The sequence below is a fragment of the Engystomops pustulosus genome, chromosome 1, assembly GCF_040894005.1.
Source record: "Engystomops pustulosus chromosome 1, aEngPut4.maternal, whole genome shotgun sequence".
Lineage (NCBI taxonomy): Eukaryota > Metazoa > Chordata > Amphibia > Anura > Leptodactylidae > Engystomops > Engystomops pustulosus.
Genome location: NC_092411.1, coordinates 83031299 through 83041993, shown reverse-complemented (window position 1 = coordinate 83041993; position 10695 = coordinate 83031299). Strand labels below are relative to the sequence as shown.

Genomic DNA, 10695 nt, shown 5'->3' with positions numbered 1-10695 from the left:
TGCCTAATATGTGATACAAGACAGGTGAAGGTACTTCCGCTCTTTTATAGACCGTTTCTCCCTATTCATCAATCACATGTGATTAGAAAGGAAAACCTCCGCCTCAACACTGGAGTGCTGTCATATTTTACTGCCTCAATGAGATACACTTTACTGGTTTTTAGTTGTAGGATTTGCTTTATGAGTTTTGGGTAGGTTAATTTTCTATTTTTGTATCTTTACGTTACATTTGCTTTTTGTTAAAAAACTGGAATTTTTTTTTTTATTTTAAAGGACCCGTCACCTCTAAAAACTAAAGTAAGCAGTTCCTAGTGCTACAGTATATGCCGCAGTGTTACATTGCTAGCATTATCAGAAAGCTCCGATAACACTAACACACACACACACTGCTAGCGCTGCACAATTGAAAACGCCGGACCGCGCTGTAAGTGGTCGAGCATATTCATGAGGTGGCAGGATTAGGGGCGGTGACTGCCGTGTAAAAAGCTGAGCAGTCATCGCCGGCCTATAGAGCAGGAGAGCGGTCCGCGGGAGAGGCAACGCCTCGGACCACCCCCTCATGAATACACCCGACCGGCGGTTTTAATTGTACAGCGCTGCAGTGTTTGTTAGTGTTATCGGAGGTTTCCGGTAACACTGCGGCATATGCTGTAGCATTAGGAGCTGCTTACTTTGTTTTAAAAAGCACCCGTCACCTCTAAAAACTACACAAATGAAAACAGAAAAATGGAATAAAATTAACCTCATGTTTTGTGCAGGCTCTATGTAAATAGATGTTCGTTTTTGTGTTTCTTTTAAGAACATACCATCCATTAAATATGTTAAAAATAATTTTTTCAGTACTTTCCAATGTTGGCAACAGGAGGTTGCATGATCTGTGTAGTGTCCATGAACACAGTCCATAGGAAGGTAAGGATAGGGATTTCTGATAGTGGATCCCTAACAGCTGTGGAGACTGCATGGCCCATGACATGTGCAGCCAATGACTTCTGTGGTGTACAAGAGGTTCTTCAGCCAAGAAAAGCGTAGTTAATGTAGTTCTGAAAGCAGAAGTGTAACCATGGTGTTCTGGTAGCAGCATTGCTTTGATAGGCAGCTGCTATTCCAGGCCTCCCTAATCACGAGATCAACCAGAAATCTGTACCCTGTAATGCACCTTTTAGTAGCCTGTCCCACAGAACCATACTGCAGTTGAAAAACCAGTAGCAGACATACAGCACCATAAATGAAGGGGTATTATTCTTTAGTTTTTTTTTTCCATGAGTGAGGGAAGTCACATGTAAAGATCAGAAATACAGCGGACAAATGAAAATACTAAAATACAAAAACAATAGAAAAAAGAAAATATGTATTTACAGGAAGGTAACATTATTATGGAGGGAGCGATGAGCGCAGCAAGTTTGACATGCAAGAGTCCAAGGGAGCCGCTAAAAAGGCTGCGCACAAATGAAGACAAAGGTTTGGAACATTTCATCTGTCCTAGGTCACTACATTGATCAGAACCAAATACAGTCACTAAACAGCCCATGAGTACATCAGAACGAGCACACAATACACTGGATTGGAACCGAGGCTTCACTTTGCTGGGATGGATTAGTCATATAAAGCCAAAGATGAAAGTGCAGGACATGCGACAGAACACAGCAGGCCTGACCCGACCTGGTATTATTCTGTGAATATTTAACCTATCCATAGAAAAGATATCTCAGACTTGCCCTCTGCAACATGAATCGGGAGAAGATTGAAATGGAATTAAATACGACAGACTATGTATACTTTGAGTAACTCACACACTGGCTGAGATCTAAAAAGTCACTTCACACCACAGAAGATATTTAAACAGAAAAAATAAAAAGGGGGAAGGAAAAAGAAAACAAAAAAGAGAAAACAAAAACAAGAACAGGAAGGAGAGCTGGTTAGAGGGCTGCACTGCTCCTCATGGTGTCTGGTCCCACAGGTTTCACAGAGCCGAAATAGTCCGTAGCTCAGAGGCCTTTTAAGTCACATGCTACATAGAGCCACCAATAGGCCAGACCTTCAAGAAATCCAAGATTTACAATCCATAAGTTTCCACGGGATCCCAGTTCTTTTTATATTTATATATATATATTTAGTCTAAATTTCGATGTTCCAATAGGAATATAGTCCATTGCGAGGGCAAGTTTCAGAGAAGGACCCTTGCGTAGTAGTCTCTAGAAAGTTTTTTTTCCCCCACAAATTTTACACAAAATGAATTCCTTTGAGGTCCATCAGTTGTCGCTGTGTCCATGTGCACAGAGTTTATCCAGAGGAGAGAGAAGCCCATTTGATAAACAATTCCACCAGGTTTGGCTTAGTTTCCTGTTCCCATCATACCTCAAGGAAGCGGGAACTACTGGCCTTAGTGTGGAATGGTTCCGACCACATTCGGCGCAGGTCACCCTGAGAAAGAAAGAAAGGTTAGTAACTTCAAACATGCAGATTTACATTTTCTAAATAATACCGCAGACAGAGGGTCACTGAATGTCCAGGTACATTTTTGTAGTTACTGTTGTGGGCTTCTTTAAATGATATCCTTGGAAAAGCTTTACATTTCACAATTTTTAATAGTTCTATTAATTGCATGTTATTTTTTTCATATTTTTAGTCATTTATCCTTCATTTTATAAACTGTCATTTTCCTGATTAAAGTATTTTTAAAGGGAACCTGTCACCACATTTTTCACAAATACAGCTAGTGGCAAGTTCCTATGGAGCCCTAGAAATATCACCCTATTAAACAGGAGAATCTCCCCTTTCATGTCAAGACTGTGGTTTGGATGTTGTACAAAAACTGAGATATCTACTGTTAATAAGGTACAGTCAAAATAGAAAGCTGTATACAAAAATCACTTTAATGCAGTGGATATCTCTGGTTCTGTGCACCCACACACACAATCCTGATATTATATTTAAAGGGAGATTCTCCGGTTTTAATATGACACCTGTGATCTAGATGCCAGGGTTCAGGAGATAGCACATTTATAAAATTCTATATCTGCAAGGGGTATGTGAAAATATGACGTGCACAGCTGAATGGCAGTCGTGAAGGTGTTAAAAGAAATCTACTATCAAAATAAAGTATGATAAACCAGGGACACATACTAATATATACAGGCATCGAGACTCATATCCTGGCACCATGGCCTCCATGATTCTAAAATTATGGGAATGAGCTTGATGGGCTCTGGGGTGTTACAGTTTGCAGAAGCACTTTCCCCTCCCATTGTGTGCTAAAACTTCTGCTGCATCGAAATCTCATCAGACAAAGGACGGGGAAGTGCTGAAGGGAGGGAGATACAGTGTAACGGCCTGTTAAACTGAAGCATGGGGGGGCTCTATTAACACCCTCTGGATTCCTTCAGGCTCATTAGCATAATGTAAAAGGTTGCTTTCAGAAGGAAGGAGGACATGGATAACAAAGTCATGCTGCCTGGATCACCAACGGTTTCTGGTTTATCATGATGGATGTAGATTGTAAATTTTCTTTAAAGAGAAAAAGAATATGATATTAACAATAAATAAAGACGCAAGAAGAAAAAAAAACAAAAAACCTACCTTTAAATAGGCCATGGTGAGGAGCGGTAATAAAGTAAAGGGAACCAAGTAGAGCAGCGCAGGCTGTGCAGCCCTGTGAATGCGTGAAGCCACTGTCGCCGTTAACAGTCCTGCAGAAACATTACATAGCCAAGTTTTAATGAGAGCAGACACACTTACACCCCAAAACAGCAGCTGAACACAACATAATCTAATTATCTCTTATTGTGGTCTTCTATATGAATAAATTCCTATAGTACATAAAGCATGAGGAAAGCCTATGCAGTATGCACCCATGTTGTAAGTAGGTAACCACCAACTAGAAGACACACTGAAGCAGACCACAGAAAATAGTCTATTTGAAGATGTAGGCAAGGTGAACAAACAACTCACATTCGCAGAACAGATCAGATGGCAATTACTTACCCACAAAGTACCCAATGAGTGTGCAATGGAAATAGGAGACCTTCTGCATACGTCCAGAAATGTTTGCAGACCCCTGTGCACCACAAGAATCAGTAGTTGCCTGTTTCTTGTAGTTGTCATAACGCAGTACAAAGCAGAGCAGTAGCCCTGGCATAACAATGTCCCCGATGCCAAGCATGGAAAAGTGACTTCCTGTAGAACTGTGAAGGAAGAGAGCAATTAAAACGTCATAACTTGAATTGCATGTCTGGATTGCCTTGATAAATCTAATGCCAGAAAATACTGCGCAAAAACCTCTGAACATACTTTCTAGCATTTCTTAACCTTACCTAGGGAATACTAGCTTTCCTGGCAACGACAGCCGAGGTACATCTCTCCCAACATTAGGGCCAAGATGAAGCTTCCTTGATAAGACGTCCAGAGGATTGTCTGCAGGTTGTGTTGCCACCTTGACCATCACGTTACTGTTAAATATGTAGGCAGAAAAGAAGACCTGCAGAGGGGATCACAGAAGAGTCAGATACATGTTTTGCTACAATCCTCAGGAAAGAAAAAACCCTGCTCATCTCTTTACACAAATAACACTTAGTTCCATGGTAAAGTAGGAAGCCCATACATTATATATAACTATTAGCGCTGTCCTCTGTACTGTGGTTGGTCTATGATATCTGACCAACTAACGGGATTCACAGGCCATCCACGCACGGTCACTTGTCTCTGGCCTTAGATGACTCTTGCAAGAAGTTTACCTGTAATTGCCAGGATGTATCTGGGCTTCTAACAACAACGTGACGAGGTTAGCAATGCCTGCAAATGCTCCTGTAAGAGCATCCTTGCCATCAATGACCCTTTCATATATTTGCATTATTTATTTTACTTTTGAACTTGCCAACACCTACATATATAGTAATGAAATATAGATGAACTACCATTACTACTACTACTGTTATTGCATTTAATACAGACAAATGCCTCTGAAACCAACAACTGTACTTACCCAAAACACATCATATATGAGCAGTCCTGACAGGAGGAGACAGGAAACCTTGAGGCTGGGCAAGCGGACAAAGGCAATCATTGCTACACACAGACCCATTGCAAGGGCTAGAAAGAGAAATAAAGTAATTGTTGAGAATTACTTCTTCAAAATGGGGATTCAGGCAAAGTGTGAAAACAGAGATAAAGAGCTCTTAACTATATAACATTTTACCACCTGGTTATCAGACCAAAATATATATGGTTTTACGAGTGTGCCCAACTGCACTTATTGGGTCACATTGAAGGTGTGGCATCATGTGGAGTTTGTATTGCATATACATAGGCAATGCAAATGCAAGGGGGCAGGACTCAAGCCTATTGCATATGCGTGTGATAGATGACCAGCACCTAGGGTTGTGCATTGTTTAATTGCTAGACACTGGTTGCTGGTTTCCAATCGCATGGGTTTAAATGTCCCTATGTGTTTGCAAACAAAATACAAAATGCCATGAGTGTCCGCACCATTCATGAGCTATAACCACGATGGTTGTTTTTCCACTGCCTGGTTGACTAGTTACCAAGCAATGACAAGTCATACTATAATATCTTATGTCCAAACTGCTCGCAGGTTATCACTAGCGGGGTCATAATATGGAGAAGCAGGTACTTGGATAAATATTTGAGGTTCAATTTTGTTTTCCAATTGAAGTCAATCTTGTACAATTCAAAGTTAAAAGGGGCCTTGAATGGACTGCAACATAAAAGTAAAGAAACTCACCATCCATGAGCAACCAGTGGCCTGTTAGCACCCAAATAAGAACTAGCATGACAGAAAGGGAAAAGGACAGCAGCTCTGCCACTGTAAATCGACCACAGCATCCAAAAGAAATCCTATACAACAAACAGAAAAATTGTTGATTAATGCCAGACATTTATCCAACTGCTGATCTTGTCTATGCTAAAGAACTATGGGGGAGATTTATTATGGTTTTAGAAAACTGAAGCCATCAAATATTACTAAACCTTTCTATTTTAATCCTACAATTAATAGAGTAGTAAATGGTTTGTATTTATGCACCAATGAAAACTTGTGCATTATAGGATACTCACTTATTCTGAGTAGAGCAGGGCCTGGTTAAATACTGGCACATGGGGAGCAAGAGAAATGCAAATGCTATTGTTGCAAGAACTGAAAGAAAAACTGAAAGTTAGTTTCCTTCTTCTTCATTACCTGTACAATACTTCCTGTAACAAGAGACACTCACCTGCAGTGCAAATCGTGAACACCACCTGAACAGAGTCAAAGAAGAAGAACATGACCAGGAGAGAGACAGAGGCTCCAATAGGAAGGAACAAAGCCTGAGTAGAGTCAATAGTCTGGATACCTGGAAAAGAAACAAGTTTTGTCACATTCCCAAAATATGTTAAGTTTTCAACTGTTCCCAAATTTTGTTTTTATAATCAAGCCATTTTATAGGTTTTACATATTAAAAAAACAAAACAAAAAAAAAACAACCATCAAAACAGAAGCAGCGATATCAACATAGTTGTATACAATATGCATCACATATATTTAATACCGCCAAGTCTACGATAAGTCTCGCTTTGATTTGGAGAACATCAAGACCCATGCTCAATATCAATCCAAAGCTCTTTACATGCAAAAAAAAAAAAAAAAAAAAAGTTAGATTTTGTGGAGTGAAAAATAAAGACGCAAAAACGAAAAATGGCCTGGTCCTTAATGCGTTAATCCAGTAAGCAAATGAGCAGCTTAGTACATGGGGGCATGTTTTTGTATTCCTTAGCACCAATCTCCTTCCCTAGATCCGTTAGCAGGCCACTCATTTGCATAACGAATACATACAAAGCTTAGAGGAAAATGAAAGCTTCTCTGAAAAGCAACTTAAACAGATTAAAAACATAATAAAAAGCATTGAAAACTTGATAATTGTTTATTAGAGATGTGTGTGTGTCCGAATAAAAAAAAAAACTATAACCATCTCCATCAGTTTTTCCTATACAATACAATATCTGATAAGAATTAACATCTATGTGGATATTCTGAGCATCTGCTGAAGTCTGATTAAGAACCGGGCCAGCCAGGTAAAAATGTTACCTTGCTAAATTTCCACTGAATCGGAGATAATCTGATTGTTCGGGGGTCTCTGCGGTCAAACCACTAGTGTTCCCATTCTTACTATATAAATGAAGTGGCAGGTCAAGAATTCAGCCGTTCTATGCTTTTGGGGCATCAAAAATTGCTGATCACAGCACCAGGTCATCTCTGGCACTAATACTCATTTGAATGGCCATGGATATGGTTGTGGCCTCATGGAAAAATGCTGATTCATCTGCACTAAAGCCACAGATTTTCTTAAGAAAGTAATGCTAATTATCTAAATGGTCATATTTACATCACCACTACTAAATTGACTGCAACCTCAGGGAGGATTTGAAATAAATCCCTCTTTAACCCAGTTTGTTATGAAAATAATGAAATTTGGCAAAGATTTTGAAAAATTCTTTATTTTCAAACTTCTAATTTCTCTACTTTTGATACATACAAATAATAGCACCCAAATAATTTCATAACTTACATTTCCTAAATGTCTGCTTTATGTTGGATGGTTTTTTATGAAGATTCTACATATTTTACTAGAATGTTATGAGGCTCAGAATTTGTTGGCCATTTTTCACACTTTTTGGAAAATCAGCAAAATACGAATTTAGATGGACCTGCTCAACTTTCAATTGAATGTGAGAGGCCTAAATAATAGCTAGATGCGCAAATTACCCTATAATGGAAACTACACCCTCAACCTATGAAAAAGCACTTAAGAAGTTTATTTAACCCTTTAGGATTTTAGGGGTTAAAACAAAATGGAGGTGCGGTCTACAATATATATAGATAGGAGAAATTGGGTATCAAACTTTGTCCGAGTACACTGATAGAATATTAAATACACGGAGGGGCATAGAATGGAAGGAGGAGCCACCCAGAGAATGTTTGCATTGTTACATTGTACAGGCTATAATTTTTTTTTTCTTTAACCCCTTCCCGACATGTGACGTAAAAGTAAGTCACATGTCAGGTCCCGGTAAATGGAGAGGGCTCGCGGGCCGAGCCCTCCCCATATTGCAGCAAAGACTTACCGGTAACACCCGCGATCGGTGCCGGCACCAATCGCGGGTGTTTTACTGCTGATCGCACGGCCATCTTTCGTGGATCTGTCGCCATGGTAGCTTTGGGTCTCACGAAGACCCGAAGCTACTTCAGGTTAACCCATTCATTACAATGTGCTATCTGCACATTGTAATGTATGAGTAGTAAAATCCCCATTTACTGCCATACTGTAGACACCCTAGGGTTAATGTACCCTAGGGAGTCTGAAAAATAGTAAAAAAAAAAAATCAAACACACATTAGGTATCGCTGCGTCCGAAAATGCCCGCTCTATCAAAATATGATAACGTTTTTTCACTGCGTTTAACCCCGTAACGGAAAATCTCGCCCAAAGTCGAAAATGGCACTTTTTTGCCATTTTAAAAAAAATTAAAAATTCTATAAAAAGTGATCAAAAGGTCGTACAGTCCTAAAAATGATAACATTGTAAACGTCATCAAAATCTGCAAAAAACGGCACCACCCACAGCTCCATACACCAAAGTATGAAAAAGTTATTAGCGCCAGAAGATGGCAAAATTCCCCCAAAAAAATTTCGTACAGGAGGTTTTCATTTTTTTAAATGTATCGAAATATTATAAAACCTATACAAATTTGGTATCCCCGTAATCGTACCGACCCAAAGAATAAAGTAGACATGTCATTTGGAGTGCACAGTGAAATCCGTAAAATCCAAGCCCACAAGAATACGGCACAAATGCGGTTTTTTTTACCAATTTCACTGCATTTGGAATTTTTTTTCCGCTTCCCAGTACACGGCATGGAATATTAAATACTACCATTTTGAAGTGTAATTTGTTACGCAGAAATGTGGGGAGTGAAAAATGAAAACGCTAAAACGAAAAAGGGCTGCGGCGGGAAGGGGTTAATGTGGACCTGTAGGGACTTATTTTATTGCCACATGAGATTAACTTTTTTTGGTACATAATTTTGGGGCATCTATAGCTAATTGGTGAGATTTTTTTTTTTTTGGCATTTTACCATACCAAAATAGTATATTATATATATATTAAATATAATAGTAAATATATATATTCTAAGGGTCGCCACGATTACGTCTGATAACAATTCTTATTTATTATGCAGATTGGCAGACGCTGAGATACCAAATATGTGGGGGTTTTGTGTACTTTAATCAATTTTACTGAATAAAAACTAATTTGGAGAAAATCTTGTACATTTTGCATGACCATCTTTTCACATGCAGAACTTTTCGGCTGACAGATCTGATTAAGGGCTTATTTTGGCAAGAAGAGTTGTTTTTTTTAGTAGTCTTATTTTAGGAGTAACATTTTTTAAATCACTTTTTAGAGCAATTTTTTTCTGCCGTTTAGGTGCTTATATTTTTATGTATTTATTTTTTAAATTATTCTAATGATTAAAAACTTTGTGTAAGTAAATAAAAAAAAAGTTAAAAACACTAAACTTAAAACTTGAACCAGCGAGTGCTCTGATCGCTGATTCAAGTCCAATACACTGCTCTACAGTACTTATTCAGCTGCCAAGAAGTAGAATGGATCCCCCGGTAAGCAGCATAGGGGATCCGATCCACATTTCCTGAGACTGGACCAAGCCCTTTAAAAGATATTGCATTCCTTTGTGATCGGTCTCTCATGAATTCAGAAAATGAACTGATTAAACTTCAGTGTTTTTGCTTTCCCTCCACTGTGAAGGGAAAACTGGAAAGGCCAGAGTGCTAGTCCAACTCTTCAGCCCAATTACTCGGGTTGTTGATGGTCCCGGACATTGGACCTCTATAAGAGATGGAAATAACTACAGTTTTTTATGGAGTTAGAAAAGCCCTGCATGATATAAATGCAAAGGACACAGGCCTTTGAGTGGGTACAAGCTGAAGTCATAGCTTACTATTATTGGTGCTGTTCCCACTAAATGTTCCTGGAGAGCTACTGCTGTCCTTCTCTTTATCTTGATTTTCAAAGTCCATGTTAAGAGACCTAGAAAGGAAGAAAGTCAATTATAAAAGAGATATAAGATATATGCGCAGGTCATAATGGGGGAGAACATATCATTGAGAGATTTTGTAGTCCCTCTCTTTCACTACGCTCCTTGTGTGGGCATCAAAAATTGCATCCGAAAACCTGAACGAGTGGAGTTTTGATGCAATACAACAGCTGAAAAGAGGTGATTTGCCCAATTACATTGCTGTTGACATTTGCGTTTACAAATTGCATTGTTAACACACTGCATTAACATTGTATTTTGTAAATGTTAAATGCAATAAGGGAAAATTTCTTCTCCGCTCTTGTATTGTGTTGCAAAACGCAATGTATATGCTATGTGTCAACACACCCTCAGGCCTCTTGCACAAATTGTGGCCAGATCCCCAAAGACTTCTATTTGGTATGTTCACAGTGAGGAATAGTGTATGAACCATTTAAAACATTAAATGGGCCTTTCTTGCAAGAACAAGAATAATAAGAATAATGTCAGACACAATAAACCTCATATAGAGAGTCAGCAATGACATATAGTCAATGATAGAGTCACAGTTCAGTCAAAGTTATCCATCACATTATATAGTCTTACTGGCTAA

The 10695-nt window shown here is 38.8% G+C and overlaps 1 protein-coding gene across 1 annotated transcript in view; it reads right to left on the bottom strand.

The window, feature by feature from the left end:
- Positions 1-1226: 1226 nt before the first annotated feature.
- Positions 1227-10695, bottom strand: part of SPPL3 (signal peptide peptidase like 3) — a 35378-nt gene continuing 25909 nt past the window's right edge. Inside the window, exons 3-11 of the mRNA XM_072146013.1 lie at positions 10008-10096; positions 6225-6344; positions 6070-6148; positions 5738-5850; positions 4979-5085; positions 4311-4474; positions 3982-4181; positions 3577-3686; positions 1227-2421 (exon numbers count right to left, since the gene is read on the bottom strand). Of these exons, the coding sequence (XP_072002114.1) occupies positions 2350-2421; positions 3577-3686; positions 3982-4181; positions 4311-4474; positions 4979-5085; positions 5738-5850; positions 6070-6148; positions 6225-6344; positions 10008-10096 (1054 nt within the window). The 3' untranslated portion in view covers positions 1227-2349. The remainder of the gene's footprint in view (positions 2422-3576; positions 3687-3981; positions 4182-4310; positions 4475-4978; positions 5086-5737; positions 5851-6069; positions 6149-6224; positions 6345-10007; positions 10097-10695) is intronic.